Raw genomic sequence first — 24,845 nt, forward strand, 5'->3', positions numbered from 1 at the left:
CAACAGCAGCGCCAACCAATTGCACTCGCTCTACCTCAGCTGCCGCCCTTTGCCCTCCGACAGTTGATTTAAGCTGCACAAAAAACTAAACAACGAGCAGCACGACGACGATGAGGACGATGAGGACGACGAGGACGGCGACGAGGACAACGAAGGCGGCTACACAAAATGAGAAAATGGGGAAAACGGTACGACTAAGAAAATGCATGCACAAAAGTAACTCATAATTAAGGCAAGCCAGCCAAGAGCCAAGCAGTCCGCAGGACGCATACCTAGCAGAGCCAAGTCGAGCAGGAGAGCCCACTCGTTGCCGGCAGGCAGCTCCTTCTGTTCGTATGGCAATTGCCAGCGTATTGTTGCCTACTTTTTGGGCTATGCTACTAAGTAGTTCGCATTAGTGATGGCTAAAGCCACTTCAAAATGGTTCCGCTCAACTCAACCAGTTCCGACGAGCTTCAACAGCAATGGACTGGTACTTAGTTGTTCCTATTAAGGTAGTTTAAACTCATTTCGGAGTAGTTCTAATTAAATGAACTAGTTCCGGTCACTATTCTACCACTCGCTTGTCAATTAGCAGCGAAGGCTTAAATACATTTCGAGCTAGTTCAGGTGAACGTTAGCAAGCTTATTTGGAGAACTTCAGTTTGAAGTACTATTTAAATATATATAATTACCTTCCATTCCATTTAGTGCATAGAGATTAAATCTCAAATGACACTTATGCTGGAACTAGTTCAGTTCACAGTTAATTTCTCATTATTTTATGCACAAACTTTGAACTTGCAGTCCAATAAGCAGTCAAAAAGTTTTCCATTTTCTTTTACATAGTTCATTTGGCACACTTTACTTAACAGTTCAGCGAACTAGTTCTTATTTCCTGGCACACTTGCGCTGCCTGTTGGCTCGTTTGCCATAGACTCGCATACTCGTAGTCGTAGTCGTATATATTTTTGATATGCTTCAGCAAACACCTGCAACGTCTCAACAACAATGAAAAATATTGTTAAGTAAACTGCACAAAGGAGCGCAGCGGGACGAATCCAAGGGACGGACGGGGGATTCTGTGAGGCGGTAGGAGGGCTGCAGGTTGTCGGGGTTGCAGTTTTTGGTGCATTAGCGGCAAGTGCGTTGCGTCTCTCACAGCACCATGGCCCCCCAGTCGTCAAGCTAAGGTGCACTCTTTATTGTTTATGTTTGGCTTTAGAGCTGCATTGTTGTGTGTGCGTGTATGTGTGTGGGTGTGTGTGTGTTTGTGTTTGTACTGTTAATGCATTGCCTTGGCCAGGACATGCAATCTGCATTTGCGACGAGTCAGAGAGTACCACACCCGCCTGCACCTGCACCAGCTCCTGCTCCTACTCCAGCAGCTGCTGCTGCTCCTGCTTGAGCCTTGACTTTTGGCAGTCGGCGGATGCGAAATTCATGGAAGCTGCAAATCATGGCAATTGCCGTCGGCCAACAGCGGACAGCGTTTCTTTTATTGTCGGCCCGTGGCACTTGCCTGATATATGAATGCGCGTTATTGAAATTACGAAATTAATATTAATAATGGGGAGCTCCCTGCAACACTACCCTGCCCTGCCCTGCCCTGCCCTGTCCGCCCGTTCCACACGGCGTATGCACAACATTTCCATTAAGTTTGCTGCGTTCGTTTGTCAATTTGCTGTGCAGCAATAAATCACATGACTGCGACGAGGCAGCCGCAATGAGTCGCCTTAAACCCAATTAACCCATTAGGCGAGCGCGTCTTAGCCATTTGATGCGGCTGCCCAGAATGCAATTAAAGGATGCAACCAACTAAGAAGACATCGTGCTCCGCATCGTCTCAGCGTCTTCAGCCTCTCCGTCGCGCACTCACATTTAATTTTTATGTGGCCAAGGACGAGACGAGACGCTGCACAAGTGGTACAGGCAGAAAGTAATAACTGCGCATTGCCATTATTTATGTTTATGTCCGCACTACATCATCTTCAAATGTCCAGACCCAGGCGCAGCGTCCGCCCACCCCTGCGCCCCTGCGCCCCTGCGCTCCCTTTGGGCCATAAAAAACAAGTGCCGGCGGACAAGTTGTGTGCAGTTGTACAGCAACGAGCTAGATGTCTATATCGCTGCTGCTGCTCCCCCCGGATGCTGGGTGGTTCAGCGGGTGGCTGGTTGGCGACGTTTAACTGCCGCAGTTTGAGTGCCGTTGAACTAATTTCCGCCGCCATCCACACACAAACACACACACACACACAGAGAGAGACAGACCGAGTGCAATGGATGCCACAGGATGCACAGCCTCCTCCATGGCTTGGGCTTGAGCTTTCGCTTGAGCCTCCGGCCCGCTGCAAATGCGCCATTTCTATGGCACTCGCATTTGTCATTGAAGCGCTCGCTAATTTGACATAAATTTTAAATGCTCCGATGCAGAATAGAGCCTGCGGTTAGCCAAAGGCACTGCCCAGCCAGGATGACGGACTCCAGCTCCAAAGAAAATGATTTCACTGCATGCGATGCGAATTAGTTGCATTGCCTAATGAAATTCCACTTGGAATGATCAAATTGACTGGCTGGCCATAAACTGTGCAAAGTGGACTGTGGATGGCCATAACTGTAAAATGCAAAGAAAAATAAAATGAGGAAACTCAACTCACATGGAAATATGTATTATATCTACAATTGAATATATTCATGCAAAATACCTTTGAGCCGGGGCAATGCAATGCAAAGCAAAGCAATGCCAAAATCAATAAAGTTTCCATAAAGTGTGCCAATAAACCGAACAACTGACAAAACTTTGAATAACTCTGATGAGGTGCAGCTCGCCTCACCTGTCGCACCTGTCGCACCTGCACGTGTATGAAAAGAACAGCGAACGAAAACTTTTGCTAACCCAAAAGAAACACAAAAAATCAAATTCAAGAAATGCATAAAACTACATGTTTCCAAATTGAGATATATGTATATACACACATACATAAATATGCATATATATATGAATGAAAGAAATCAAAATTGAGAGTTGAGAATACAAAGTGAAACTGGGCAATCGTTAAGGCTTTTGTTGAAGGGGATCGTTGGCAGGGGGCGGGTGGGGCAGTCATTGAAGTGAATTGAAGTGATGACGGCGACTCTTGTTAGTCTTTGACTTTGTACGAATTGTTATCGTTACAGTCACTTATAATAGTTGCTGTTGTTGTTGCTGTTGTTGTTGTAACTGTCAAATTGGCAACACGAAATGACGTTGTTGTTGCTGGCTTGTTTTGTAAACGGTGTCGCACACAAGAAATATGCCAGCCGAACTGTGCAGCACATAAAAGCCACGGCTGGGCAGCTCTATCAAATTAGCTCGCTATTAGCCCTTTTTGTAAGGCTGACGATGCGTGATTAGCGACTCTCTGTGTGTTGGCCCATTGTCTGGGGCATTACACGTGCGAAATGGCGGGCATTGAAGGGCGTTCGGCACACTCCCCACCTTGCTCCGCCCCGCTCCACCCCACCGATTGAGCAGTGTGGAAAAAGTAGCGTTAACTGAGTGCGTTGCCATAGCTAATGCAGTTTGGACTTTTTACTGTTTGCATTTTTTTGGTTTCCTTTCGCTTGGCATTAGGGGGAAACTGTTGTAGTATTTTGGCAAAGAAACGCTCTTTAATCTCACAAGTCACGCACTGATTTTGCAATTTGCATGCAGCGACCGCTAGATGGCGCCAACCAGCGGAACGTGTCTATCGCAACGAGCGGCAACAATCAATATCGGAATTTCCATTGCAGCAGCAGCAGCAGCAGCTACTAGAAATTTTATGCAAACACGAAATTTCATAATTTACTTAAGATTTCCATTTGGCAGTTTTTATTCGAATGCATTTCTTCAAACGGCATTCTTAATGCCCTACTCAACGCACTCGGAATGGCAGCGGCCCACAGGTCGTATGCATAATATATCTATTATCCATACGCATAGCCGATGGCCAATATTGTTGATGGTATTGAGACACACACACATATATACACAGCTGCTGGCCGAGCAGTTTAGCATTTGAAAATTAAACATTTTAGCTTTCAATTTCAAAATGGACAACTCACAAAATGAATGCACTTTCGCTTTAGCATTCCAATTTGCATAGAATCTGAGATTTCTTGCCGCACGTTGTTAGTGGAGCGGAACAGAAGGAGTCTGAAGTGCAGTGGCTGAGCTGAGAGGGACTTTATATTCATTCACCCGTTTCCATTTGCTGCATACAAATATATTTAATATAGTGCTCGATTGTCATGCTATTTGAGGCTAAGAAGCAACTCAATTCATAATTATCGCATTAACAAACAGCTCGTCCGATAATCGAGTTAAGGAAAGATCATTTCATAATGCGCTTTTGTGCACTTCTTAACAGCTTCATTACAGTATAAGCTGTCCTTATTAATTCCCAACAATAAAAACGGGCTTCCCTGCATTGCCTTTTCACCGCTGCTTACCTTTGTACGGGCCCCTTTTGTTGACTGCCTCTGGCAATGCATTGATATCGATAACATTCACTGGGCCACTGCGCCCTACCTTGGGCGCTTTAAATGCATGCATGCATGCACACACACATACACACACATACACACACATGCACGCACACACCCACACACACACACACTCAGAAGGATACTTGTATGCATACATTCATTGCATAAAGCCCCGAACAACTTTTTCATGCTCCATTGTGTTATAAATATTCATAAAAGCGCGCCATTTTTTGTTGTTTTTGTCTTTGTTGTTGTTCGCCTTTTGTGGGCGCCCGCCCACAACTAAAGCCTTGATTTCTTGCATTTCGCTTTGTTGCTATGCTCCATGCCAAATACCTCACCAATATGCCACGCCCACAGCTGAACGCCTTTCGCTTTGCGGTAACCGCAAACTATGCTTCTAATACCGCGATGGCATAAATTTAAAGCAGCAGCTGCGGTTTTTCCACTGCTTCCACTCGCTCGCTCACTGGCTGGCTGGCTCGATATTTGCACGTTGAATGCGGGGCGAAGGAGGAGCGAGGATGTTTACATGCCACACTGATACCAGCAGCAGCAGCAGCATCAGCAGCAGCTACAAACTAACCGGGTCTCGGCTTTAAACCAAAGTATTTTATGCTGCTAATTGATTTTTCAAACCCAACTATGTTTTTGCAGCATTGCTGCCTCGGCGCTTTTGTTTGGCGTTCAATTAACGGGAATTTGCATTTTATCTAAAAACACAGTCCATATCACACACGCACACACACACACACACCTACAATCTAGCACGCCAAGAGCTGCTTATAGTAAACCACATTTCGAGCCCGCGTTAGACAAGAGTTCTTTTCTTTTTTCCACCCTCTCTCTCTCCCTCTCTTTCTCTCTGGCAACATATTTGCTATTGCTGAGCACTAAGTAAATAAGCAGCTAAAAACATTGTTTATTTGGCATTGTGCACATTTTTTATTACAGCTGCAAACTCTGATCTTTGAAATCAATCAACTATACCAATGTTTACTAAATACCGTCATTGTAAACAATTCGTCAAAGCAAAGCACATGAAAACAATATTCACAAAAATCATGAATAAAATCATAGCTAGATAGCTGAGAATTACAAGGTAAAGTCCGACCTTTTCACAGAATTGAACAATTTATTAAACAAAATGTAGATATAAGCTACAGAATAAATGACTAATATTATTTTTGTTCTTAAATATATATATATTCATATATATATATACCAATTATTTCTATTTCTGTGAATTATTCTTTGCTCACTACAGAACATGTTTTACCAAATATGTATATAAATTCGTATATTCATTTGCATTTAAATATTTTGATTTTATTTTAAGTGCCATTATACATACTCATATGTGTGTATGTTTATTCTAACCTTCTCTATACTATTTATAGTAAATCATATTACCTTGCCATAATTTACTCAATCATTGGCTTAACCATTTCCTGTTCACTTACAATAGAATTCTTTTACTAGAGCAGCTTAACATCAAATGTTGTTAACATGCCTAAGCTGTTTGCTGTTCATAGTTACAGAATTCTTTCGCGGTTAACAGAGCACGTCAAGGCTGCTGTTAATTAGCAGTGCGCTCATTGTCTACGCTTTACATCTTTAGCTGTGATCAAGCAGTAAACGAATTGCAATGCCCACATGGCTAAATATGTCTGGCCGAGACGCGTAAACGATCTTTGCGGCTGGCCATCCAACAATGTATATATTTAGCTTTAATAACAATTACTGCAGCGGCTGGAAGGAGGGCTGGCAGCATCATAAAATTTGATGAGTCGTGGATACATAATGCATGAGCTTGACCACAAAGATGACCACAGACAAGCCAGGCACATTGCAGTTGCCAACAGGTTTCAAGGTCAAGCGGCCGCAGCCAAATTAACATTGAAACTGCAGTCTGTTACATGGCGCGCAAACCGGTTGTCTTCTTACATTTGGCAATTGCGACACATGCAGCATTAACAGCAACAAGCGACAGCCGACAACATAAAATAAAATGGGAATAAAACAACAATGCTATGACATTGAATTGTAAATGCAGGCGATAAAAAAAGACCAAAAGACAAAAGTGGACAGTAAAAAAGAGTTCAGCAAAAAGAAGAAAGAGTCCAGCAAAAGTAAATAAATGTAAGCCGCTGTCGGATGTGCGATGCATGTGCAATTTGTTTGTGCAAAAAGTAACAACAGCAACAACTGGCAGCACACAGATTACGTATATGCAGCGTCTGCCAATGTCCATATCAATGGTCAGGGATTGCCGCTGCTGCTGCTGCTGCTGTGCTACTGCTGCTGCTGCTTCTTCTTCTTCCGGTGCTGTAAAAGACATTGACATTTTTCGCTCTACTTTGTTGTCGCCCGTTTAATGCTCTTTATTTTCAACTTCTTTTTGTACGGCTCTTCCTCTTTTTATTTGATTTTTTGCCATGGCCAACGCCGCATTACGTCACTTTCACTGCACTTTGTGGCTTAAGCCCCGCCCAGTCCGCCTTCTGTTTACCATGCTGCCTCCGCTGCTGCTGCTGCCTTTGTTGTCGTTGTTTGTACTAGTTATTTGTTGGTACAAACAAGTGAATTGCAATAAAAATACTCGTGCTTTAATTTATGGCTGCGTGCGTGCGACTCTCTTTGGGCTATGATTTATTTGAGACATTTTCGGGATCGCGTTTGCTTGGCCCGATTTCTGTTTTCGGTTTTTCTGTTTGTCTCGCATAATTCATACTCGTTTTCGTAGTGTTTTTAGCTCAAGTTCATCAGCTCAGTATCAACATCATCTGAATAATGTTTTCAGCTTCCGACTGCGTCTTAATGCATTTATCATTCCAAGCGAAGACAAATTAGCCAAATGATCGCAAACAAAGGTCTGGAATGTATTTAGCGAGATTTGCAGCCGCAGCGACAGCCTCACATTCTACATGCCCAATCAAGTTAAGTGCTTATCAAAAGTTAAAGTCATTAAAGCCATCCTCATTGCTGGCTTCTTGCTTTTCGCCTGCCAGCTCCAACTCGGGCGTCTTCTTGCTGACCTTTACTCTGAAATTTATTAATCTGGTTACCTCTTCGTACACCTGCACCAGCTCGAGCAGTGCGAAGTATCTGCCATCCTTGATGAGCCACGGCAGCACGCTAACATCCAAGGAGGCGTTCTCCACGTAGTAGAAGCCCGACATCAGTGGGCATGACATCAGAAAGGTGGACGGAATCAGAGGCTCGCCGTGGAATTTCTCATTTGTCATGTTGCGCAGCGACTCGAGCGACTTGCAGAAGTCCACATTTTTTAATTTGAGCATCTCAAACGAGTTCGGCCCGCCCGGCACATCGTCCAGCCGCCGCACAAAGACCTGAATGAGCAATTTGCCAGGAAAGTGCACCAAAACAGTCAAATTGAAGTCGAGAGCGTCAGGTTTACGAACATCATAGCTGACGAGCATGTCATTGGGCACAAACGACTTGGAGTAGAACTCATCAATTTGCATGTTCAGCTAGAGAGAGAGAGGAAGAGAGAGAGAGAGAGAGAGAGAGAGAGAGAAAGAGATAAAGGTGGCAATCGAGAGAGCTATTACAAGAGTCTAATTGCCGTTATATGATATACTTACACTCAATGCCTGCGCTGCCAGCCAGGTCAGAGCCAGCACTCCGCGATAGGAACTCATAGCGAAATGGCCAGGGTGAGCACTTCATTTTAGAGTCTCCCAGCGACTCGCTTCGTTTTCAGTTCAGTCACGCCACGTCGCCTGACCTAATGGATTTGTTTGCCAGCCACGTTTGGGCATATTGGATGCCCCGATGCTTATCAACTCATTTGTATATTCGGGCTAAACGAGGCTCTGGGCGGAGGGCGAGGGCGTGTGCGTGATTTGTTTCAGCTTAGCAGCTAAACGGTTAGACACTAATTTGTATGTGCTGAGTCGAGTGTTCTACGATCTAGGCAAAGGTCGCCAGCAGTTCCCATCTGACCTACATATATTGTATATGCATATCTGTATATCTGTATATTATATGACCATCATTTGTGCTACATCATTGAGGCGACAAATGTGAAGTGAATGTTACGCACTTTTATAGCTAATTCCAAGACGACTTGCGACAACTTTACAATCTTCATTTGCGAGATGTGCGAATCACATGTCCATAGAGGGGGCATATAACATAAATAAATTGCCAGCTCGGGCCAGCCACGCCCTTAACTGAAATGCCCATGGGCACAGAAACGGGTTAACAAGAGGCGTTGCGCGCACAGACAACTCGACGACAAGACGTGACAAGACGCTGCGCTGATCATGATGACTTGATCAAAGAGCTTTCAAACAATTTTGCTGCCCAACCAAACAAGCTGCAACTATTTGCATTAGCTCAGTATCATTTGCATAAATAGATAAAACTAAACAAATTTACATCTTTTTGGGTGTTTTCGTTAGCAAATGCTTTGTCATGCTTGCTTGCTTGAGTCGGCTCACTCATTCTGATGGTCTCCATTCATTTCCGCTGCACTACATTCGATAACAATAAAAAAATAAAATAAAAAAAGTAAGAAAAGGTAAATATGAAACGACATTGACTTTGACTGATCCCAAATATACAGACATTCATATTCTCTGCTGCGTTTGTCTTTATTCGGCAGCTTTTTCGACAACGCCCAGCGACCAGCTAGCGTTTATAATATTTCGGTTTTGATTTCAATATTTCGTCTTGGCGCTTCTAAGAGCCGCAAATATTTATGGATCTGTTTTTCTCTTTTTATGTCTTTAAAACTTCCAAATTAATTTTAATTGCCTTGTCCATTGATGGATTTACTTGAGGTGCGAATTATACTTGATCTAGCTCGAAACGCAGATTACCTGATTTCCTTTAGCTACGACATTTGAGAAACTCGAGCACACACACAAGTGTTAATCAATTAATGTCAATTTTAATGGGCTATGATACGGTATTTTATCGTATGCATAGATACAAATTCTGTTTCCGCATATTGCAACGTTGTTCTTAAATAAATAAAAGACAAAAAATAAAAGTCATGATTGCCGACGTTTTGTTGACTAATTGATAATTAACACTGGAAGAGTGCTCGGCTACATCATTCTAGAAGCTCTGTTAAGGTGCTCTTCAAGGTGAATTGCAGAGGGCTGTTATAGTAGAGCGGCTTGGTACAGAGCTCTGTTACCGAACCTGTTAAATCCTGTTACAGGGCTCTGTCACTCAAGCAGATGAGTTTCTGCAGCAGACCTCTGGTTAAACAGGTCTGGAGCATGTACTAAAAGCTCTCGAATAATCTAGTCCCCTTGATCTGTGACAGAGATCTATTAGAGAGCCCCTGTATTATGATTGACATAACCTTCAGTTCAGCTATGTAAATCTGAAACGCTTAGCTGCACAAAACTGCGTTCGAAAAGCAGATGAGTTTTTGTGAAAAAGTATTTATTTATCCATCAATAATCATGTTGTCGCCTTCAAAGTAATCGTACTTAGTATAGAGTATATTTGAACAGCGTCTAAAACTTCTTCAGTGGCACAAGCAGCTCACATGGGCCCGGCTCCGGCTCCGTCTCCGTCTCCGGTTGCGTTTCCGACTTTGCCTCTCACTTAACCAATGCAAACAGAGGCAGGCGTGTCTCTCATCTCTGTTGTTGTTGCACTGCCTTATAAATATATGCTTTATTTGCAAAGAGTGCCACGAGCAGGTGACCAGCAGGGCCCCAAGTCTTGACTGCGCCACGTTCGACCAATTTGCAATTTGCAATTTTGGTCAGTTTTTCTTTATTTTTATTTATTTTCTTGCCGCCTGTATTTTTTGTTGACCAGACTCGTTTATTTATGCGCTTTTGTTTATGTATCGCCAAACATGTCTGACAATGTAATATGCGTAGTTTACATACTATATTATCATCGAGTGATGGGTTTCTTTTTGTGCTTCATCTTTTTTCGGGCGTCAACTCTTGGGTATAAAAGCCACTGGCACTCTGACCACCAAGTGCAGTTAAATTTTTGGATTAAGCAGCTCTACAGTTAACCACTATGAAGTATATCGCATTGGTAAGTGTTCAATCGACAGCATTCCAAGCGTCTCTCTGGCTTCAAGGATAACATGTACATTCCAACATTTTACAGGCCCTTTTCATTTGCCTGTTGGCTGTGGCTCTGGTTGCCGCTGTGCCAGTAGATGAGACCTTGCAGGGCGATAACATCTACGGCCAGGCTGATGACGTGCACAATCCCTACGATGCTCAGGCCATATTCAAGCTGAAGAAACTGAAGAAGCTGCTGTTGGGCTAGGTCCAAATGCCTGCCAGCCAACTAAACCTGTTGACTCTAGTCTAAATACCACGTATGAAACTGGGAACCTAAACCTCTCCGCTTGGAATACATTAAACGCTTCGCTTAGAGTCGTAAACGCACAAATCAATTGCATACTCATCCTATCTGTATACGTAACACAATAAATGTAATTCTCATAAAATCCAACAACACAAACGCAATCTCTTCTGCTTTAACAATTGGGCTTCAGTTGGAATAGTTTTCACTGGGAACCAAGCGCTGATCAACCATGTTGACTGCCTGATTAACATTATGTGAATTTTGTCTAAAAGGCGGCTTGTTTGCTATTTGTCTTAACGATTTACATGCTATTAACTTGCTCAAATATATATCTAAAATGAGTTTTTTAATTCTTTTGATCATAGCTAAATTGAATTGCGTTTTGTATATAGCATTATATGTGTCTTATATAAACATATAAACTGTTTGCTGACATTGACCTTTATAAATAACTAATTTATAAATGCGAATTGTTGTCATGGCTGTAAATTTTGTTTTTAGCAACTAGCAGCTAATATAAATGCTAATTTTTCAAGACTCAAATTATTTAACGAGCAACCTAAGTTTGCTTTAAGTTTTCTTATAAATGTGATTTTATTTTATATACACACATATATATTCCTTAACCTTTTTTCCATCTCTCTATATCGTATATATCTGATTTCCGTATTCCTAAATTTTCTTGAACTTTCCATTCGTCTTTTTTACACTTACATTTAGATATTTTTAATAAAAGACTATACATTTATTTTAAATATTTTTCTTTTATTTAAATATCCCTTATTTTATTTTTCATCACTTTCTCATTGGCAATTTCTATTAATTTAAAAACAAGTTTTACTTTAAAATTCAGTTTTTAATATCATTCTTAAGAACTAAACACAAAATATGCTAATTAAGTCCATTTGCTGTTGGCATTTAACCCAGGAAGAGGAGCTTCTTCAGCAGCTTGAGCTTCAGCAGGAAGGACTGATCGTCGGTTGGGTTGATGGGCTCATTGCCAGGTCCTTCAATACCCTCAGGAATGGCCTCCTCCAAAGGCTTAGCACTGACGGCCATGAAGCACACAACCAGGCAAACAAATACGGTCTGTAAATAGGCAAACATAATCCACAATTAGTTGAACGTTATATCCATAGCAGCAAGACGTCTAGTGAGGCACGCACCAAAAGAATGAATTTCATGGTGATTGAGTTTTGATATTTGACTCCTTGACTGAAAAGTAACTGAGTGTTGATTGATGATCTCGCGGTTCGCGTTGACAGACTTGCACTGATCTTAGAGACCGCTGACCACCTATTTATATGAGAGTTTCGAGCCGGTCTGTGCGATGTGATGCGGTGCGCAAGCGCGATCGTCTTTCATAGATATTAAAACAACACATCGTCACAATGGAAGCTCCAAAATATCTTTGTCGTATCTACGAACTGCGTAGCCCAACAATAAATTTTGTTTGGACTATTAAATGTGATTTTAGTGTACCACGCAAGGCGGTCGGACGTGTGGAAAAATAAAATATAAAGCAAACTGATATATACATATATTTTTTTTTTCGTAAAGACCACTTTTGTTGTTATAGGCCCCAATGTTGGGCTAGTCGGCTGGCAAATTGCTGTATTGACTAACATCTGGATGTGGGTTTTCGCTAATATGTGTTTCCTTGGTTCTGAGTTCTATTTGATTTGACCATTAGCTAATCGTTAACCCAACTCTCGCTCTCACTGAATAGTTATTAGCGTCTTCATTGTTGGGCTCAGTTTGGTAATACATATGTATGTGTTGCCATTTTCGTTGGATTTTAACATTTCATCACCTTAATGATCAAAACTCAATTTGGCATAGAATAATCATTTAAAAATATTTGACAAGCTCAAACATTCTTTAGTCGAGGTCGTAGCAGTCTATTCATTCGGAAACATACATATCTTAACTAGGCGACGATTACTTTGACTCCCATTGTAAATAGTATTTACTATTTACTTTTAACAAATATGTAAGTGACAAAATTTAAAATTCAAATATTTACCGCTTTAAAAATGCTGCAAGGGATTTTTTAGTGCATTTTTATGGTTATGCGTATCGGCTGTCCCTCCATCAATATGGCAACAGTGTGGCAGCACTGAGACTCGCGATAGCCACATAATATTTTCTGCCCCCATCTCTAGCTCGCATTAAACAATAAGCAAAAGAACGATAAAAATAAAAGTTATTAGACAATAAACACTCTTAACCAAATCAGGGCATAATTCCAAAACCTCAAAATTGAGAATTTATAAAATACCACGCAATTAATTTTCGGCAAAAAACAAACCTCGAATCATAATAATGACTGGATCATTTAGTGTAAAGCTAAAAACGAAGAAAGGTCAATTCATTGTTAATGACCTAAACGAAAATATAACAATAGCTGAACTTAAAACACGGATATGTCAAGCTACGGAAATTAAGCAACCACAATTGCACGTTCTGGTGGGTTTTCCGCCGCGACCGCTGGACCTCAATGATGAGCAACGTAATCTGCGCTCCATTGGTATCCAAAGTGGCGAGACGTTGATTGTGGAAGAAAAGGTGGCGCCTGTAGTCGACCATTCTGCAATCATGGAGGATGACGAAGCGCTGGCGCGTCGTCTTCAAGCTGAGGAAGATGCAGAGCATCTGCGTCAGGTAACAACAAGCAATACTGAACTGAACGCCCTTAGCACTGGCGCTCAGTCCAGCAACAGTGGGAGTGAGAACGCAACTGTGTCCGCGCCCACGGAAGCCGGGCCCAATGGCGACTTCAATGGGATTCTGTTGAAGAAGGTTGTGCCAGCGGATAACTCATGTCTCTTTACGAGCATACGCTTCGTGCTGAATGGCAAAGTCGATAACGAAGGCAGCGAAATGATGCGGCATATAATCGCCCAGGAGGTAGCTGCCGATCCACAGCAATATAATGATGCCGTCCTTGGTAAATCGAATGCCGAGTATTGCGCCTGGATACAAAAGGCGGACTCATGGGGTGGTGCCATTGAAGTATCGATTTTATCTAATTATTATGGCATAGAAATCGACGTTGTTGATATACAAAATGCCATTATCAATCGATTTGGTGAAGATAAGAACTTCGGGCTGCGAGTGTTCCTACTCTTCGATGGCATACACTATGATCCACTTTACATGGAGACATCACAAAGCGCCTCCCCAGCTACCATCTTCCCTGTAGAGGAGCTGGGCGTTTACCAGCAAGCGGAGCAGCTGGCAAACGAAGCAAAGTCCTCGCGACAATTTACAAATGTCGATAAGTTCAATCTTCGCTGCTTACAGTGTGATCTACTGCTTGTGGGCCAAACACAGGCCCAACAGCACGCCAAAGCTACGGGTCATGCGAACTTTGGAGAAATTTAATACGTACTGATTTTTGGCACCATTTATATTTTGGCTTTTATTCTGTTTGCTTATTACATACTCACAACGTAGAGTTTCGCAGCTAGAGCCAACTATTTATATTTGAAAATTATTTAGCTAAATTTACAATTTACCAACTTCCGCAGATAATTTATTTAAAACTTTACTCTCTACACATCCAAGCCATTGTTTTGAGTTTTTGGATAATAAAGTTTCATTCATTTAACTAGCAGCAACCAAATGGTGATACACATTTTATTACGAAGCCCAAGGCGGCGTCATTGCAGCTGGATTCTGCAGATATGACATGACCACAGCACTTACACTCAACATGAAGGAAGATAACACCTGCAAATTGCTCATTAATACAGTGACCTCAATACTATAGTCTTTGTACGCACCTGTTTGGCATCGTCGCTGGCGCGTGAGCTGGAGAAACTAATGCAAGAACAGTAGAGTGCAAACCAGGCACACCATTTAAGCTAGGGGAGAAGCACATCATGTAAATTTATATTGATGTCAATTAAGAAGCGGAAATTACCTTCATCATCAGACCGCACATCGAGAAAATCATTCCCAGAATATTCATATAGTCCGGCATCATGTCCTCATTGGCACCACCGCCTTGTCCCTGGTTCTTCGGTGCCTTGTAGCGATTGATTTTTTCTTTTCTACGCGGATCAACAGAATAATTCATTTTTTTATGCTTTCAGGTCGAGCAGATTAGGTGAAAAAACTGAAATTTTATTTAGCAGTGCAAAGGGAATGTTGATGTTGCCACATTGATTAAAAACATCTGTATGCCATTCACATGCAACGTACGCAATCGAATGACAATGCTTGTTCTTCCACTCAGCAGTAACAGTTCAGCGGCATGCACATTTAAAAAACTTATTAAATTACATAAAATTCAGAGAAAATTACCGCACTTTAAAATGGCGTTGCGTTTTTTCAGTTTAACGCTGAGACCGCATATGTGCCGCATACAGCAACGCACACCGAAGCATGGCTTACAACTAAAGAACATACTTCAATTGCAATCAAGATTGCCGGTTTTGCAGTGGGAACAAATATCTCTGCTACACGTGCGTATTACGGATCAGGATGCCGGCTTGCAGACGAAAAGGGAGGCAAACAGGCCGACAAATCCATTTCAAGATACAATTTTAGATGAGGACCCGAGAAGGCAGTCGCCTGAGCGCGCTCACCGAAACAAATTCAAAAGCTCTAATCATTTCGAAAAGGAGACCGAGAAACAAGAAAAAGTAAAGCAAAAGCAAGAAAAGGAAACGGTGACAAATTTCGGAGATCCAGATACATTTGGCGATGCCAAGTTCAGCAGTACACAACCAGAAGATCCCGGCGACGCGCAGGAAGAAGAGTTTATTAGCAGACCCACGCGACACTCACGAAAACTTCGAACCAAAGAATACGCACGCATGATAAAGGAGCACTTAATTGCGCGCCGTATTAATGATGCCATTGCTGTGCTAGAAGTGCGCATGCTGCGGGAGGATCGTGTGAAGCCAGAGAACTATATTTACAATTTGCTAATCAGCGGGTGCGCCAAGGCGGGCTATACTCGCAAAGCATTCCGTTTGTACACAAAAATGCGTCAACATGGACTGAAAGTCACTGGGGGAACCTACACTTCCCTCTTCAATGCATGTGCCAATGCACCCAGTCAGGTTGATGGCTTGAGCAAGGCGAGGCAGCTGCGCGAGAACATGTTGGAGAAGGGCTACGAACCAAACTTGAAGAACTACCATGCCATGATCAAAGCGTATGGTCGTTGCGGCGACATCGAGACTGCATACATGTTGGCTGATGAGATGCTCGATCGTCAGCTACCGTTGAATGCGGAGAGCTTCAACTTCCTACTACAAGCCTGTGCGAGCGATGAGAAAAATGGTTTTCGACATGCGTTGCTCACCTGGCACAAGATGCTCCAGCTTGGAATAAGTCCAGATTACTACAGCTTCAATAATATGTTGCGCTGCGTCCGGGATTGTGGTTTTGGAGATCTGGAGTCCATGCAACAGGTGCTGGAGCAAATTGCCCCAGGTGTAGCCAGCGGTGAGCTGCCAGCGGGAAAAGAAAAGCAGCTGGAGTCGACTCCTGCTGATAGCTTATCCATTACACCCAGATCCGGAGAAGTCAATCAGCTGGAATTGTCAACTCAACCCACGGAACAACTAGAGCTACCTAATCTGCTGCTGCCACGCCCACAGCTAGGCAGTGTAGTTGCCTTGGCTGAAGTGACACGTCCACATGAACGGTTTCTGCTGTTGGGCGGCATCACTGGCTATTTGGAGCTGATGAAAGTGCACAATGTAACGCCAAATATTGAATTCTTTACCACCATGTTGGAGGTTGTTCCACCTACCAATGCAGCAGAGAAGCAAGTGCTAAGCTTCGTGCGTAGGATTGGACTCAAGGCAGATATTGACTTCTTCAATATACTTATCAAGAAGCGTTCTATGCGCTTCGATTACGAGAGCGCTCGCGAAGTCCTGAGTATGATACGTACAGCAGGCTTGAAGCCGGACATTGTGACCTATGGCGTTCTAGCACTTGGTTGTCGCACCCAGGAGCAGGCGCGCGAACTGCTACAGCAAATGAAGGAAGCGGGTATACGTATGAATATGCCCATACTGGGGGCTATGTTGCGACAGGGCTGTGCACAGAAGTCCTTTGCGTACATCAACGAAATCATGCAACTGTGTTTGGAAGAGGGCATAAAACCAAACGAATCATTTTTGCGCCATTTGTACAACTTTCACAGAGGTTGTGCCAGAGCCATAGATGCTAGGGTAATTTTTTGACGGTTATTAAACGAACTACAGTATACGTAATACATATTTTCTATTCGCAGCATCCCTCAACTAAAACTGAAGGCTTCAAGAGGGGGCACTCCAAATTCTGTGATAAATACCGCCTGTTTTACGAGGAGCATGGTCTAACCGGCTTGAAGCTGGAGGACGCTATTGCTAAGCTGAAACCACGTGCCTACGAACAATACACGGAAGATCCCGTCACTGGGCAAGAGCCAGCGAAACACGAGCAAGTGAAACGGAAAACCAAATTACGCAAATATATTAAGAAAATCAAAATTAATGAGCTGCAGGATGGACCACAGCTGTCTGATCCAGTAAAAAGAATAGAATAGTCATTAAATGTAAGTTTAACATTTTTAATATTTAAGTAATCGTTGAATATAGATGATGTTAACCAATCATTGTGCGTTTGCGCCCGCGAGCACGCACTTCCTCAAACTTGGCCAACACGGCTTCCTCGTCCTTGCCGCACTCTTTTTGATATGCTGCCAGGATATAGTCGAATAGATAAGGTTGCTCGCTGTGTGTGCTCAAGAGAGCTCGCTCCAGCACATAGAGATCCACGCCCTTATCTTCTGTTGCCTGATTATAATGACTTAATCCAAAATCTATGAAAATGATATCATAGCCAGTCGCATTTGGGTTGATTAGAATATTTGATGTGGTCAGGTCGCCATGTATTATATTGTTGGCATGCATTTTGCCAATGATGCCGCCAATCTGCGTGCACAGCTTCTCCAGCAGCGGTTTGGCCTGCTCTTCGCCCGACTCGTTGACTGTTTTCTGTATAAATTGTTTTGCCGTTTGTGCACTGCCAAAGTACTCCATATACAGTTTGTGTGTATTCAAATCGGAATGGAAAATACGCGGCGCAAGAATACCAGCAGCCAGGCAACGGCCAGCTGCCTTCACCTCGGCCTTCATGCGTTGCCGCGTAATTTGTGTATCTAAATCTGGATGACGATATTTTTTGACAAAGCGTTCCTTTATCAGACACGATTCACCTTTGAATTCGCCAAGGTATAGACGACCCTCAGCGCCTTGTTTCAGTATATCTAATGTCATGCTTAATGCAAAAAAAATAAAATAGAATAACACCGGTAACTCAATCTCAATTAGCAGCAGCCGAAACTGATTGCCATTCGCTAATATTTTAGTCATTCACAGGGCAGCGCTAACAGCTGACAAAGAAACAGCTGATTCTATTTTGATATTTACACACATCAAACACCAGATTCAATAGTGATTCATCTTTTGAAAATCCCTGCCCTTTCGGCCATAAAAATTAGAGAATTATAATGTTTAACAATATATTTGGTAAAAAACCTACCGTAAAGGAGCAACAACGTGAAAATGATCGCAGCCTGCGCAAAGCGACGCGCGATATAGAGCGTGAGCGCCGAAAACTGGAAGAGGAGGAAAAGAAGCTAGAAGCTGAGATCAAACGCAATGCAGCAGCTGGAAACAATGATGCATGCCGTATTCTGGCTAAGCAACTGATAGAAATTCGCAAACAAAAATCTCGTAGCTATGCCGCTGCCGGAAAAATCCAATCCATAGGCTATCAGAATAAAAACATGGGCGCAAACATAGCCTTGGGCGAGGCAATGGGAACCACAGCCAAAACTATGGCCACCATGAACAAGGTGATGCGCCCAGAGGCAATAGCAGGCACAGTGCGTGACTTCCAACAGGCGAATATGCGCATGGAGATGACAGACGAAATGATTAACGACACGTTGGACGACATGCTGAACGAGTCCGGTGATGAGGAGGAATCCAACGATGTGGTCAACAAGGTGCTCGACGAAATTGGCATCGAAATCTCTGGAAAGATGGCCAGCATACCAGCCGCAGGGTCTGGCGAGTTCGAGACTAGCGGCAAACGTACCGAAAAAGACATTGCAGATCAGTTAGCCAAGCTGAGGTCTTCCTAGATATTCCTAGCTATAAAATGTTAACTTTGCTGTGCTTAATCCCTCCCACAACTATATTGGAAGTTTTTTGTACACACATTTGTTATTCATAGGCGATAAGACATACAAATATAAGTATATACACATGCATCACACTAAAGTCGAGCACTCATACCACCAGAGGCAACGACTGACTCGCCTGTTATATAGCCAGCATCCTCAGAGACGAGGAAAGAGACAACTCCAGCCATTTCCTCGCTGGTGCCTAAACGACCCATGGGAATTTTGCTAAGCGCAGCTTCATTGGCAGCTTCGTTCTCGTAGAGCGCTTTCGAGAACTTTGTGCGGATGATACCAGGTGCCAAGCAATTGACACGAATGCCTTCAGGTGCCAAATCCTTGGCCGCTGCCTTGGTCAAGCCAATCAACGCCGTCTTGCTCACAGAGTATGCGCCTAGCAGCTGTAGATAAAGCCGCAGATGAAGATAAGGCCTTGTTATATTGATAAAGCACTGACCTCAAATGCATCGTAGCCAGCTATAGATGAAACAAAGACGATGCTAGAGCCCTTTTCTTGCCGCAGATAAGGCAGTGCCTCTTTCGCCAACAGATAAGAGCTCTTCACATTCACATCGAAGATCTTGTCCCACACTTTCTCATCGCATTCCAGCACGCCGCCAACGGCAGGATTAGTAGCAGCATTACTAACCAAAATGTTTAGCTTGCCATATTTGCTGATGGTCTCCTCGAAGAGCTGCTTGCGATCTTGCGCTTCGCTCACGTGGCACTTGAGTCCATGCACATTAAGATTCAGTTTGCGCAGCTCGGCAAGGGCATTGTCCACATTCTTTTGCTTGCGGCTGCTGATGACCACCGCAGCGCCATCCTCAGCCAAACGCTTGGCAATTGCAAAGCCGATGCTAGAAAATAATTTAATATATGTATGTATATATAAATATAATAGAGTAGTACATCATTGGAGCTTACCCATCTGTGGAGGCGGTAACTACTGCAACTTTTCCTGCTAAACGCTTCATTCTGTTGACGTTTGTACTTTGACTGGCACTGCCGCTGGATAACCGTTTGTGGCAAAGATTGTGGTTAACGAGTTTGTTACTATTGTTATTGTTGCTATTATGTTGATTAAGATTTCTAATCGATGTTGCGTTTTGCGAGCTATTTTGGACTTTGCCTCCAGACAAAACGGAGGCAGCGGTCAAATTGAGCTTTGGCGCCCTATTGGCCAGTTGCTTCCCAATATGCAACATATTTTTAGAAAATTTCCTAATGTGATGTGAGTTGACACTGTAAGCGAAATTGATTTTCCGCACTTTACTTCTTTTCAGCGATTCCTATATGATCAAGACAAACAGTTCCAGTTGGAACTTGTTTTGTTTATTGCGGCTGTTGCCATTCACCACGAAATCGAAAGCTTTCTTTGAGCGCGCTTTTTGAATTGCAGCTGTAATTGAATTGCGTATTTTCTTTTAGCTGCAGGAATAAATAGTCTTAAAATACTCAGTCCGTTCGCAAAAGCTGCATTTCTGATTTTGTATATATGAATATCTTAAAAAATATCGTAATATATACCAAAGAGCATGCATACCTCCTTTTGGTTCGTAGACCTCAATCGTTAGATAAGAAATGTTGAAATAAAAAACTTCACAACTTAAATAAACATTGTCCGCACGCATTATATATGATCTCGATTTCGTAACATGATAAATAAAGATAAATATGAAGAGGGGAAAAACAAGTACTTACCGTCACACTGAAAGTGAATAAGAATCGTTGACGAATAATCGCCACCACAACATCTCAAGTCATATTAAGAAATAATCGCAACAACAAATGCAAATGTTTACTCTCAGCTGAAAGTGCAAATTAATAGGTAGACGGAGCGGCTTTAGTTGTTGTTTCATTACGCTACTCCATACCCAGCCCCAGTCGAAAATCGTACTTTCGGCAGTTTAGTTGCTCCGTGTCGTTCCTACTGTTCAAACCGCTTTTTACCAGAGCTCCGGGACTCAGTCAACGGCACGCGGCTAACGGTTTTCGTTTTCGCATAGCATGTGATATAACCAAATATTTCGAATTCACAATATTAGCAAAATATGAATAACCAAGCAAACGAAATAGCACCTGCAGAGCCCGCACCACAGGATTTCAAGGCACCTGTGTTTAGCGATGACAAACTCGTGCTCTACTTCCACCCGTACAACTTCTACTCGCAAAAAGTTAGTTGACAATTGAAGTCATGTGATTTTCAAGAGAAAGAAAAATTTATTTAATACGTTACAGAGCACGCAATTGGTGTGCTTCAAATTGTGAAGGCTGTCTATCAAATGGCGCGAAATTACAAAACTAATCGTAGTAATTGTCTTTATTATTCAATGCTATATGTGTGTATATGTAGCTGTGACTAGGCTGGAGTTCTCTATAAACTCTCTATAAAGCACTCATCCCCCTGCTCTGTTAGCAGTGCAATCGTGCTTGACGGGGGCGTATGAATAATATCTAATTTAAGATCGGCTTGACTCTCAGCACAAATAGCTTTTAATTGATTCGGCTTTTCATTATTTTTTCCCTTTTGATAGTATCAATAAATAATATTATTTAACTGTTTACCTTGATGCAGGTGCTAATGAAGAATATGAAATATCGCTGAGCGTTAAATAAACAAATATGATAGAAAAGCTCAAATAGTACAAGTAAATAATTAGAAAGCCTGTAGTTATTAATATAAAACATACATATATATATATATATATATATGTAACATACATATACATGCGATATACATATTTTATTCATAGACTTGCGGTCAACCAAAATTAATTAAATATTTCTTGTTTTATTTATAGGTTTTGCTGGTGCTGTATGAGAAAAACATTGACTTCACTCCCTACGTCGTCGATCTGTGCAATGGCGAACAGTATTCCAGTTGGTTCCTAAATCTGAATCCCAAAGGCGATGTGCCAGTGCTGCAGGATGGCGCGTTCATCATACCCAACTCGCCGCAGATTATCAACTATGTAGAGTCGAAGTTTAGAGGAGGTAACTGATTTACTACAGGGTATATTGGTATAGTTAATGTAAACAAAGAATACTCTTTGCAGAGCGTCACCCCACCCTGAAACCATATAGACCAGATTCGCTGGAATATGATAAGATGAGCACATTTGAGCGCGCCTTTACACGTCTGCCGGTGGGCGCACTTAGTCTGGGCTCCTTTATCCACGACGATCTTAAGCTGTCGCCCAAGGCTCCCTTCATTGGTCCCGTGCGGCAATCCTGCCTGAGTGAGCAGTATAAATGAGCAAAAGAGCTGTGTCTATTTAATAATCCCTTTGGTGTCTCACTATCTCGCAGAGAACAATGACAAGGTCATGGACATGCTGCGTCGATCCATGGATGAGACAGACTCGACCATCTGTTTAAGTGCACTGAAGCAGAAGCTAGATATTCAGGTGCGTCGCAGAAATCTTGTTGCCTCACGTACAGACTTTCAGCGTGTGCTGGATGCCGTTCGCAACGTGTTGCTCTTCGTTGAGCAGGAGCTGTCAAAGCAAAGGCCACGAAAGGAGTGGCTCACGGGCGACGAGCTCACGCTGGCTGACGTCAGCTTGGGTCTGCTGCTGCAGCGGCTCTATCAGCTGGGCTTTGAGAACTATTATTGGGGCTACGGAAAGCTGCCGTTGGTGGAGGGATTCTTTTTGCGGTTTAAGCAACGGCCCTCGTACCACAAACTGATGCCCAGCAGCAATTTCGAGATACTGAAGGAGATGTGGAGCATGACGCCTGCCAATTACAAGCTGGGAGCCACCGCCGGTTTCTTGGGTATGGCCATGTTCGCAGCCTTTGCGCATAAGTAGGCGGCAAGATGTTTGTTAACAATCGTTTTATTGTTATTGTTAAAGTTGGGCACATATAAACACAAACAAAAGAACGCTTAAGTCTACGTGGTAACAATGCAAGCAAGATGCGGAAGGCAGAAACAGTGAATGAGAGATGAGTGAGAGAGCGGATCGTCGAGACCCCTATGAGCTATGAACAGCGCACCACGGTAATGTGCGAGCCTCAAAATTACTGATATCATTGTACATTCGTGTTTATAAATTTCATTTGGTATTAAGTTCTATTTGGTACAAAAGATTTCGCTAGCCACTACCGGTTAAAATGACTCCCTTATCCAATATAATTCAATTCCTGTTTTCTGTAGCTGGGTCACATAAGCTTGGGTTTAGCTGTCCACGCCCGCCTGCTGTTGCTCCCGCTTGAGCTTTTCCGCTTGCAGCAAACCGGCAGCTGCAGTGGCTGCTTTCGCATTGGTAAACAACGGCATGCCCATGAATGTGGGTATCTGCTGCTGCTGCTGTTGCGTCGGCTGAGTGCTCAGTCTGCTGGCTGACCATTGACCACTGCCATTGGGGTTTGCTTTCTGTCCACTGGCAGACGACTGACTGCTGCCAGATGGCATGGAGGTGTGTAAATGCGTTGGCCGCCTGATGGGAAAGTTCTCGCGCTGATAGTAGAAAAGACCATTGCCTGGAGCCTCGGGCAGCAGCCCATTGGTGGGATACCAGAACCGATACGTGAAGTACCACGTCAGAATTGCAATAATGCCGCTGATGACTTTCTCGATCATGCGATGATAGTACAGCATGGTGCCCACCAACATTATGTCCCACAGCAGCTGCAGACCCGCCATGCCAATGAACAAGGTGCGAATGATGGGCGTCAGACGCGTATATAGAAACTGTAGACTACGTATTTGCTCATCGTTCAGATTGCGCAAGGGATTGCTGCTTGATTTCTCGGAGACACTGCGATTGTGTAGCTCATTGCGCAGATGCTCCTTGATCGTCTCCCACTTGATGATGGGTCGCGCCTCCTCTATCAGCACCAGACTTGAGTGTATCAGAATAAACGCATGTCCAGAGATGTCAAATCCCTGCCATAAATGTCCGGCTTTCAGGCAACTAGACTTGCTCTGGAAGCCTACAAGCAAGAAGATCTGCGTTAATTTGTGTATTCTGTATATATTATCAAACCTACCTTTGGTAGTGCAGCGACCATACGAGGTTTCTACAATATTGAAGAGCTTTGTCCAGAAGAACCAGAAGAACGTAGCTATCACAATACGTGGAAAGTGATGCCTCAGCATGCGCTTCATGTCGCCGCAGGTAATCGTGTAGGCGGAGAGCACCGCAAAGGGCACTGCGAACAGGAGGGTCCAGCCCCAGCCAACTTTGACGAAGTACAAGTTGAACAGGTTGTCAGAGCGGGCAAAATATGTCTTGGGAAACGGCAAGAAGTCGCCTATGAGCGAGATGATAAATAAACTTCCCAAATATAAAGCCACTTTCAGGTCCGTATTAAAGAATATTGTCTTTTTGCAGAGATGTATGACTCCCATAACTAAAATTTCACGTATGCTGGTGGGCGCAGCAGTTGGACGCGTGCCCCGCGCTTCGCCTCGAGTTATATCGGGACCACCAGGCCGAAAGTTCATATTGGAACTGCTAGGCTGACCAGACCCAGCTGTTGGTCGTAGAGGACGCCGTTTTGACATTTTGACACGAAAATCTGGTTTACTTCGTTCCGGTAGAATATATTTGCACTTTGGCAAGCTATTTTATACTACGCCGTTTTATTGTTGCCGTTTTTGGTTATGGTATTATGTTAGGCCAAAAGTGAAAGCGGATTTGTAACGAAAGTGTCAAAGTTCAAATTTCATTATACTTAATACGCTATAATTTAGTTGCGTCGATCAGTCCAAAGTGTTATGTATTTTATTGAAATTTTCATATTATTTTCACATAGCACGAGAATATTTTTGTTGTTGCTTTATTCTTATTCGTTGCATATTTTAGTCAAAATATGCAGCTGT

The 24,845-nt window shown here is 43.0% G+C and overlaps 11 protein-coding genes across 11 annotated transcripts; 5 read left to right on the plus strand and 6 right to left on the minus strand.

Moving 5' to 3' along the window:
* Positions 1-5,798: 5,798 nt before the first annotated feature.
* LOC108612324 (uncharacterized) lies at positions 5,799-9,642 on the minus strand. The gene is made up of 2 exons (XM_018005203.2): positions 8,097-9,642; positions 5,799-7,982 (listed from the first exon to the last, which is right to left on the minus strand). Exons 1-2 carry the CDS (start codon positions 8,151-8,153, stop codon positions 7,440-7,442), a joined length of 600 nt encoding a protein of 199 aa, XP_017860692.2. The 5' UTR covers positions 8,154-9,642; the 3' UTR covers positions 5,799-7,439.
* Positions 9,643-10,427: 785 nt separating this feature from the next.
* On the plus strand, positions 10,428-10,968 carry LOC108613244 (uncharacterized). Its single transcript, XM_018006571.2, has 2 exons — positions 10,428-10,530; positions 10,606-10,968. The coding sequence occupies exons 1-2, from the start codon at positions 10,513-10,515 to the stop codon at positions 10,768-10,770; spliced, it is 183 nt and encodes a 60-aa protein (XP_017862060.1). The 5' UTR covers positions 10,428-10,512; the 3' UTR covers positions 10,771-10,968.
* A 679-nt stretch (positions 10,969-11,647) lies between these two features.
* LOC108613243 (uncharacterized) lies at positions 11,648-12,136 on the minus strand. Its single transcript, XM_018006570.2, has 2 exons — positions 11,979-12,136; positions 11,648-11,901 (listed from the first exon to the last, which is right to left on the minus strand). Exons 1-2 carry the CDS (start codon positions 11,994-11,996, stop codon positions 11,731-11,733), a joined length of 189 nt encoding a protein of 62 aa, XP_017862059.1. The 5' UTR covers positions 11,997-12,136; the 3' UTR covers positions 11,648-11,730.
* Positions 12,137-12,755: 619 nt separating this feature from the next.
* Yod1 (Yod1 deubiquitinase) lies at positions 12,756-14,440 on the plus strand. Its single transcript, XM_018006560.2, has one exon. It carries the CDS (start codon positions 13,138-13,140, stop codon positions 14,197-14,199), a length of 1,062 nt encoding a protein of 353 aa, XP_017862049.1. The 5' UTR covers positions 12,756-13,137; the 3' UTR covers positions 14,200-14,440.
* Positions 14,322-14,896, minus strand: LOC108613240 (protein Asterix). Its single transcript, XM_018006567.2, has 3 exons — positions 14,741-14,896; positions 14,601-14,681; positions 14,322-14,547 (listed from the first exon to the last, which is right to left on the minus strand). Exons 1-3 carry the CDS (start codon positions 14,894-14,896, stop codon positions 14,458-14,460), a joined length of 327 nt encoding a protein of 108 aa, XP_017862056.1. The 3' UTR covers positions 14,322-14,457.
* A 103-nt stretch (positions 14,897-14,999) lies between these two features.
* Positions 15,000-21,957, plus strand: LOC108613229 (pentatricopeptide repeat-containing protein 1, mitochondrial). The gene is made up of 3 exons (XM_018006540.2): positions 15,000-17,012; positions 17,075-17,377; positions 21,817-21,957. The coding sequence occupies exons 1-2, from the start codon at positions 15,000-15,002 to the stop codon at positions 17,366-17,368; spliced, it is 2,307 nt and encodes a 768-aa protein (XP_017862029.1). The 3' UTR covers positions 17,369-17,377; positions 21,817-21,957.
* Tcs5 (TP53 regulating kinase) lies at positions 17,379-18,199 on the minus strand. Its single transcript, XM_018006565.2, has one exon. It carries the CDS (start codon positions 18,195-18,197, stop codon positions 17,427-17,429), a length of 771 nt encoding a protein of 256 aa, XP_017862054.2. The 5' UTR covers positions 18,198-18,199; the 3' UTR covers positions 17,379-17,426.
* Dhrs4 (Dehydrogenase/reductase 4) lies at positions 18,237-20,357 on the minus strand. Its single transcript, XM_018006564.2, has 3 exons — positions 19,940-20,357; positions 19,470-19,872; positions 18,237-19,413 (listed from the first exon to the last, which is right to left on the minus strand). The coding sequence occupies exons 1-3, from the start codon at positions 20,218-20,220 to the stop codon at positions 19,108-19,110; spliced, it is 990 nt and encodes a 329-aa protein (XP_017862053.1). The 5' UTR covers positions 20,221-20,357; the 3' UTR covers positions 18,237-19,107.
* On the plus strand, positions 18,335-19,112 carry CHMP2B (Charged multivesicular body protein 2b). Its single transcript, XM_018006566.2, has one exon. The coding sequence runs from the start codon at positions 18,335-18,337 to the stop codon at positions 18,971-18,973; it is 639 nt and encodes a 212-aa protein (XP_017862055.1). The 3' UTR covers positions 18,974-19,112.
* On the plus strand, positions 20,807-23,153 carry Gdap1 (ganglioside induced differentiation associated protein 1). The gene is made up of 4 exons (XM_018006561.2): positions 20,807-21,189; positions 21,817-22,009; positions 22,072-22,254; positions 22,325-23,153. Exons 1-4 carry the CDS (start codon positions 21,067-21,069, stop codon positions 22,825-22,827), a joined length of 1,002 nt encoding a protein of 333 aa, XP_017862050.1. The 5' UTR covers positions 20,807-21,066; the 3' UTR covers positions 22,828-23,153.
* Fitm (acyl-coenzyme A diphosphatase Fitm) lies at positions 22,839-24,527 on the minus strand. The gene is made up of 2 exons (XM_018006559.2): positions 24,011-24,527; positions 22,839-23,953 (listed from the first exon to the last, which is right to left on the minus strand). The coding sequence occupies exons 1-2, from the start codon at positions 24,525-24,527 to the stop codon at positions 23,196-23,198; spliced, it is 1,275 nt and encodes a 424-aa protein (XP_017862048.1). The 3' UTR covers positions 22,839-23,195.
* Positions 24,528-24,845: the final 318 nt, after the last annotated feature.

This window comes from Drosophila arizonae, chromosome 4, assembly GCF_054131065.1.
Source record: "Drosophila arizonae isolate 15081-1271.41 chromosome 4, UAZ_ARI_1.0, whole genome shotgun sequence".
NCBI lineage: Eukaryota > Metazoa > Arthropoda > Insecta > Diptera > Drosophilidae > Drosophila > Drosophila arizonae.

Bases quoted from the DNA above. Each gene is read 5' to 3' on its own strand.
- LOC108612324 (XM_018005203.2), bottom strand. From the start codon at position 8,153: ATGAGTTCCTATCGCGGAGTGCTGGCTCTGACCTGGCTGGCAGCGCAG. The intron at 7,983-8,096 runs GTAAGTATATCA...CTCTCTCTCTAG, and splicing joins TGGCAGCGCAGGCATTGAGT to CTGAACATGCAAATTGATGA.
- Yod1 (XM_018006560.2), top strand. From the start codon at position 13,138: ATGACTGGATCATTTAGTGTAAAGCTAAAAACGAAGAAAGGTCAATTC.
- LOC108613240 (XM_018006567.2), bottom strand. From the start codon at position 14,896: ATGAATTATTCTGTTGATCCGCGTAGAAAAGAAAAAATCAATCGCTAC. The intron at 14,682-14,740 runs GTAATTTCCGCT...CTTCTCCCCTAG, and splicing joins TGTGCGGTCTGATGATGAAG to CTTAAATGGTGTGCCTGGTT. The intron at 14,548-14,600 runs GTGCGTACAAAG...AGCAATTTGCAG, and splicing joins CCAGCGACGATGCCAAACAG to GTGTTATCTTCCTTCATGTT.
- LOC108613229 (XM_018006540.2), top strand. From the start codon at position 15,000: ATGCCATTCACATGCAACGTACGCAATCGAATGACAATGCTTGTTCTT. The intron at 17,013-17,074 runs GTAATTTTTTGA...TTCTATTCGCAG, and splicing joins CCAGAGCCATAGATGCTAGG to CATCCCTCAACTAAAACTGA.
- Tcs5 (XM_018006565.2), bottom strand. From the start codon at position 18,197: ATGACTAAAATATTAGCGAATGGCAATCAGTTTCGGCTGCTGCTAATT.
- CHMP2B (XM_018006566.2), top strand. From the start codon at position 18,335: ATGTTTAACAATATATTTGGTAAAAAACCTACCGTAAAGGAGCAACAA.
- Dhrs4 (XM_018006564.2), bottom strand. From the start codon at position 20,220: ATGTTGCATATTGGGAAGCAACTGGCCAATAGGGCGCCAAAGCTCAAT. The intron at 19,873-19,939 runs GTAAGCTCCAAT...ATTATTTTCTAG, and splicing joins GTTACCGCCTCCACAGATGG to CATCGGCTTTGCAATTGCCA. The intron at 19,414-19,469 runs GTCAGTGCTTTA...CTTTATCTACAG, and splicing joins CTGGCTACGATGCATTTGAG to CTGCTAGGCGCATACTCTGT.
- Gdap1 (XM_018006561.2), top strand. From the start codon at position 21,067: ATGAATAACCAAGCAAACGAAATAGCACCTGCAGAGCCCGCACCACAG. The intron at 21,190-21,816 runs GTTAGTTGACAA...TTTTATTTATAG, and splicing joins ACAACTTCTACTCGCAAAAA to GTTTTGCTGGTGCTGTATGA. The intron at 22,255-22,324 runs GTGAGCAGTATA...ACTATCTCGCAG, and splicing joins CGTGCGGCAATCCTGCCTGA to AGAACAATGACAAGGTCATG.
- Fitm (XM_018006559.2), bottom strand. From the start codon at position 24,527: ATGTCAAAACGGCGTCCTCTACGACCAACAGCTGGGTCTGGTCAGCCT. The intron at 23,954-24,010 runs GTAGGTTTGATA...TCTTGCTTGTAG, and splicing joins TGGTCGCTGCACTACCAAAG to GCTTCCAGAGCAAGTCTAGT.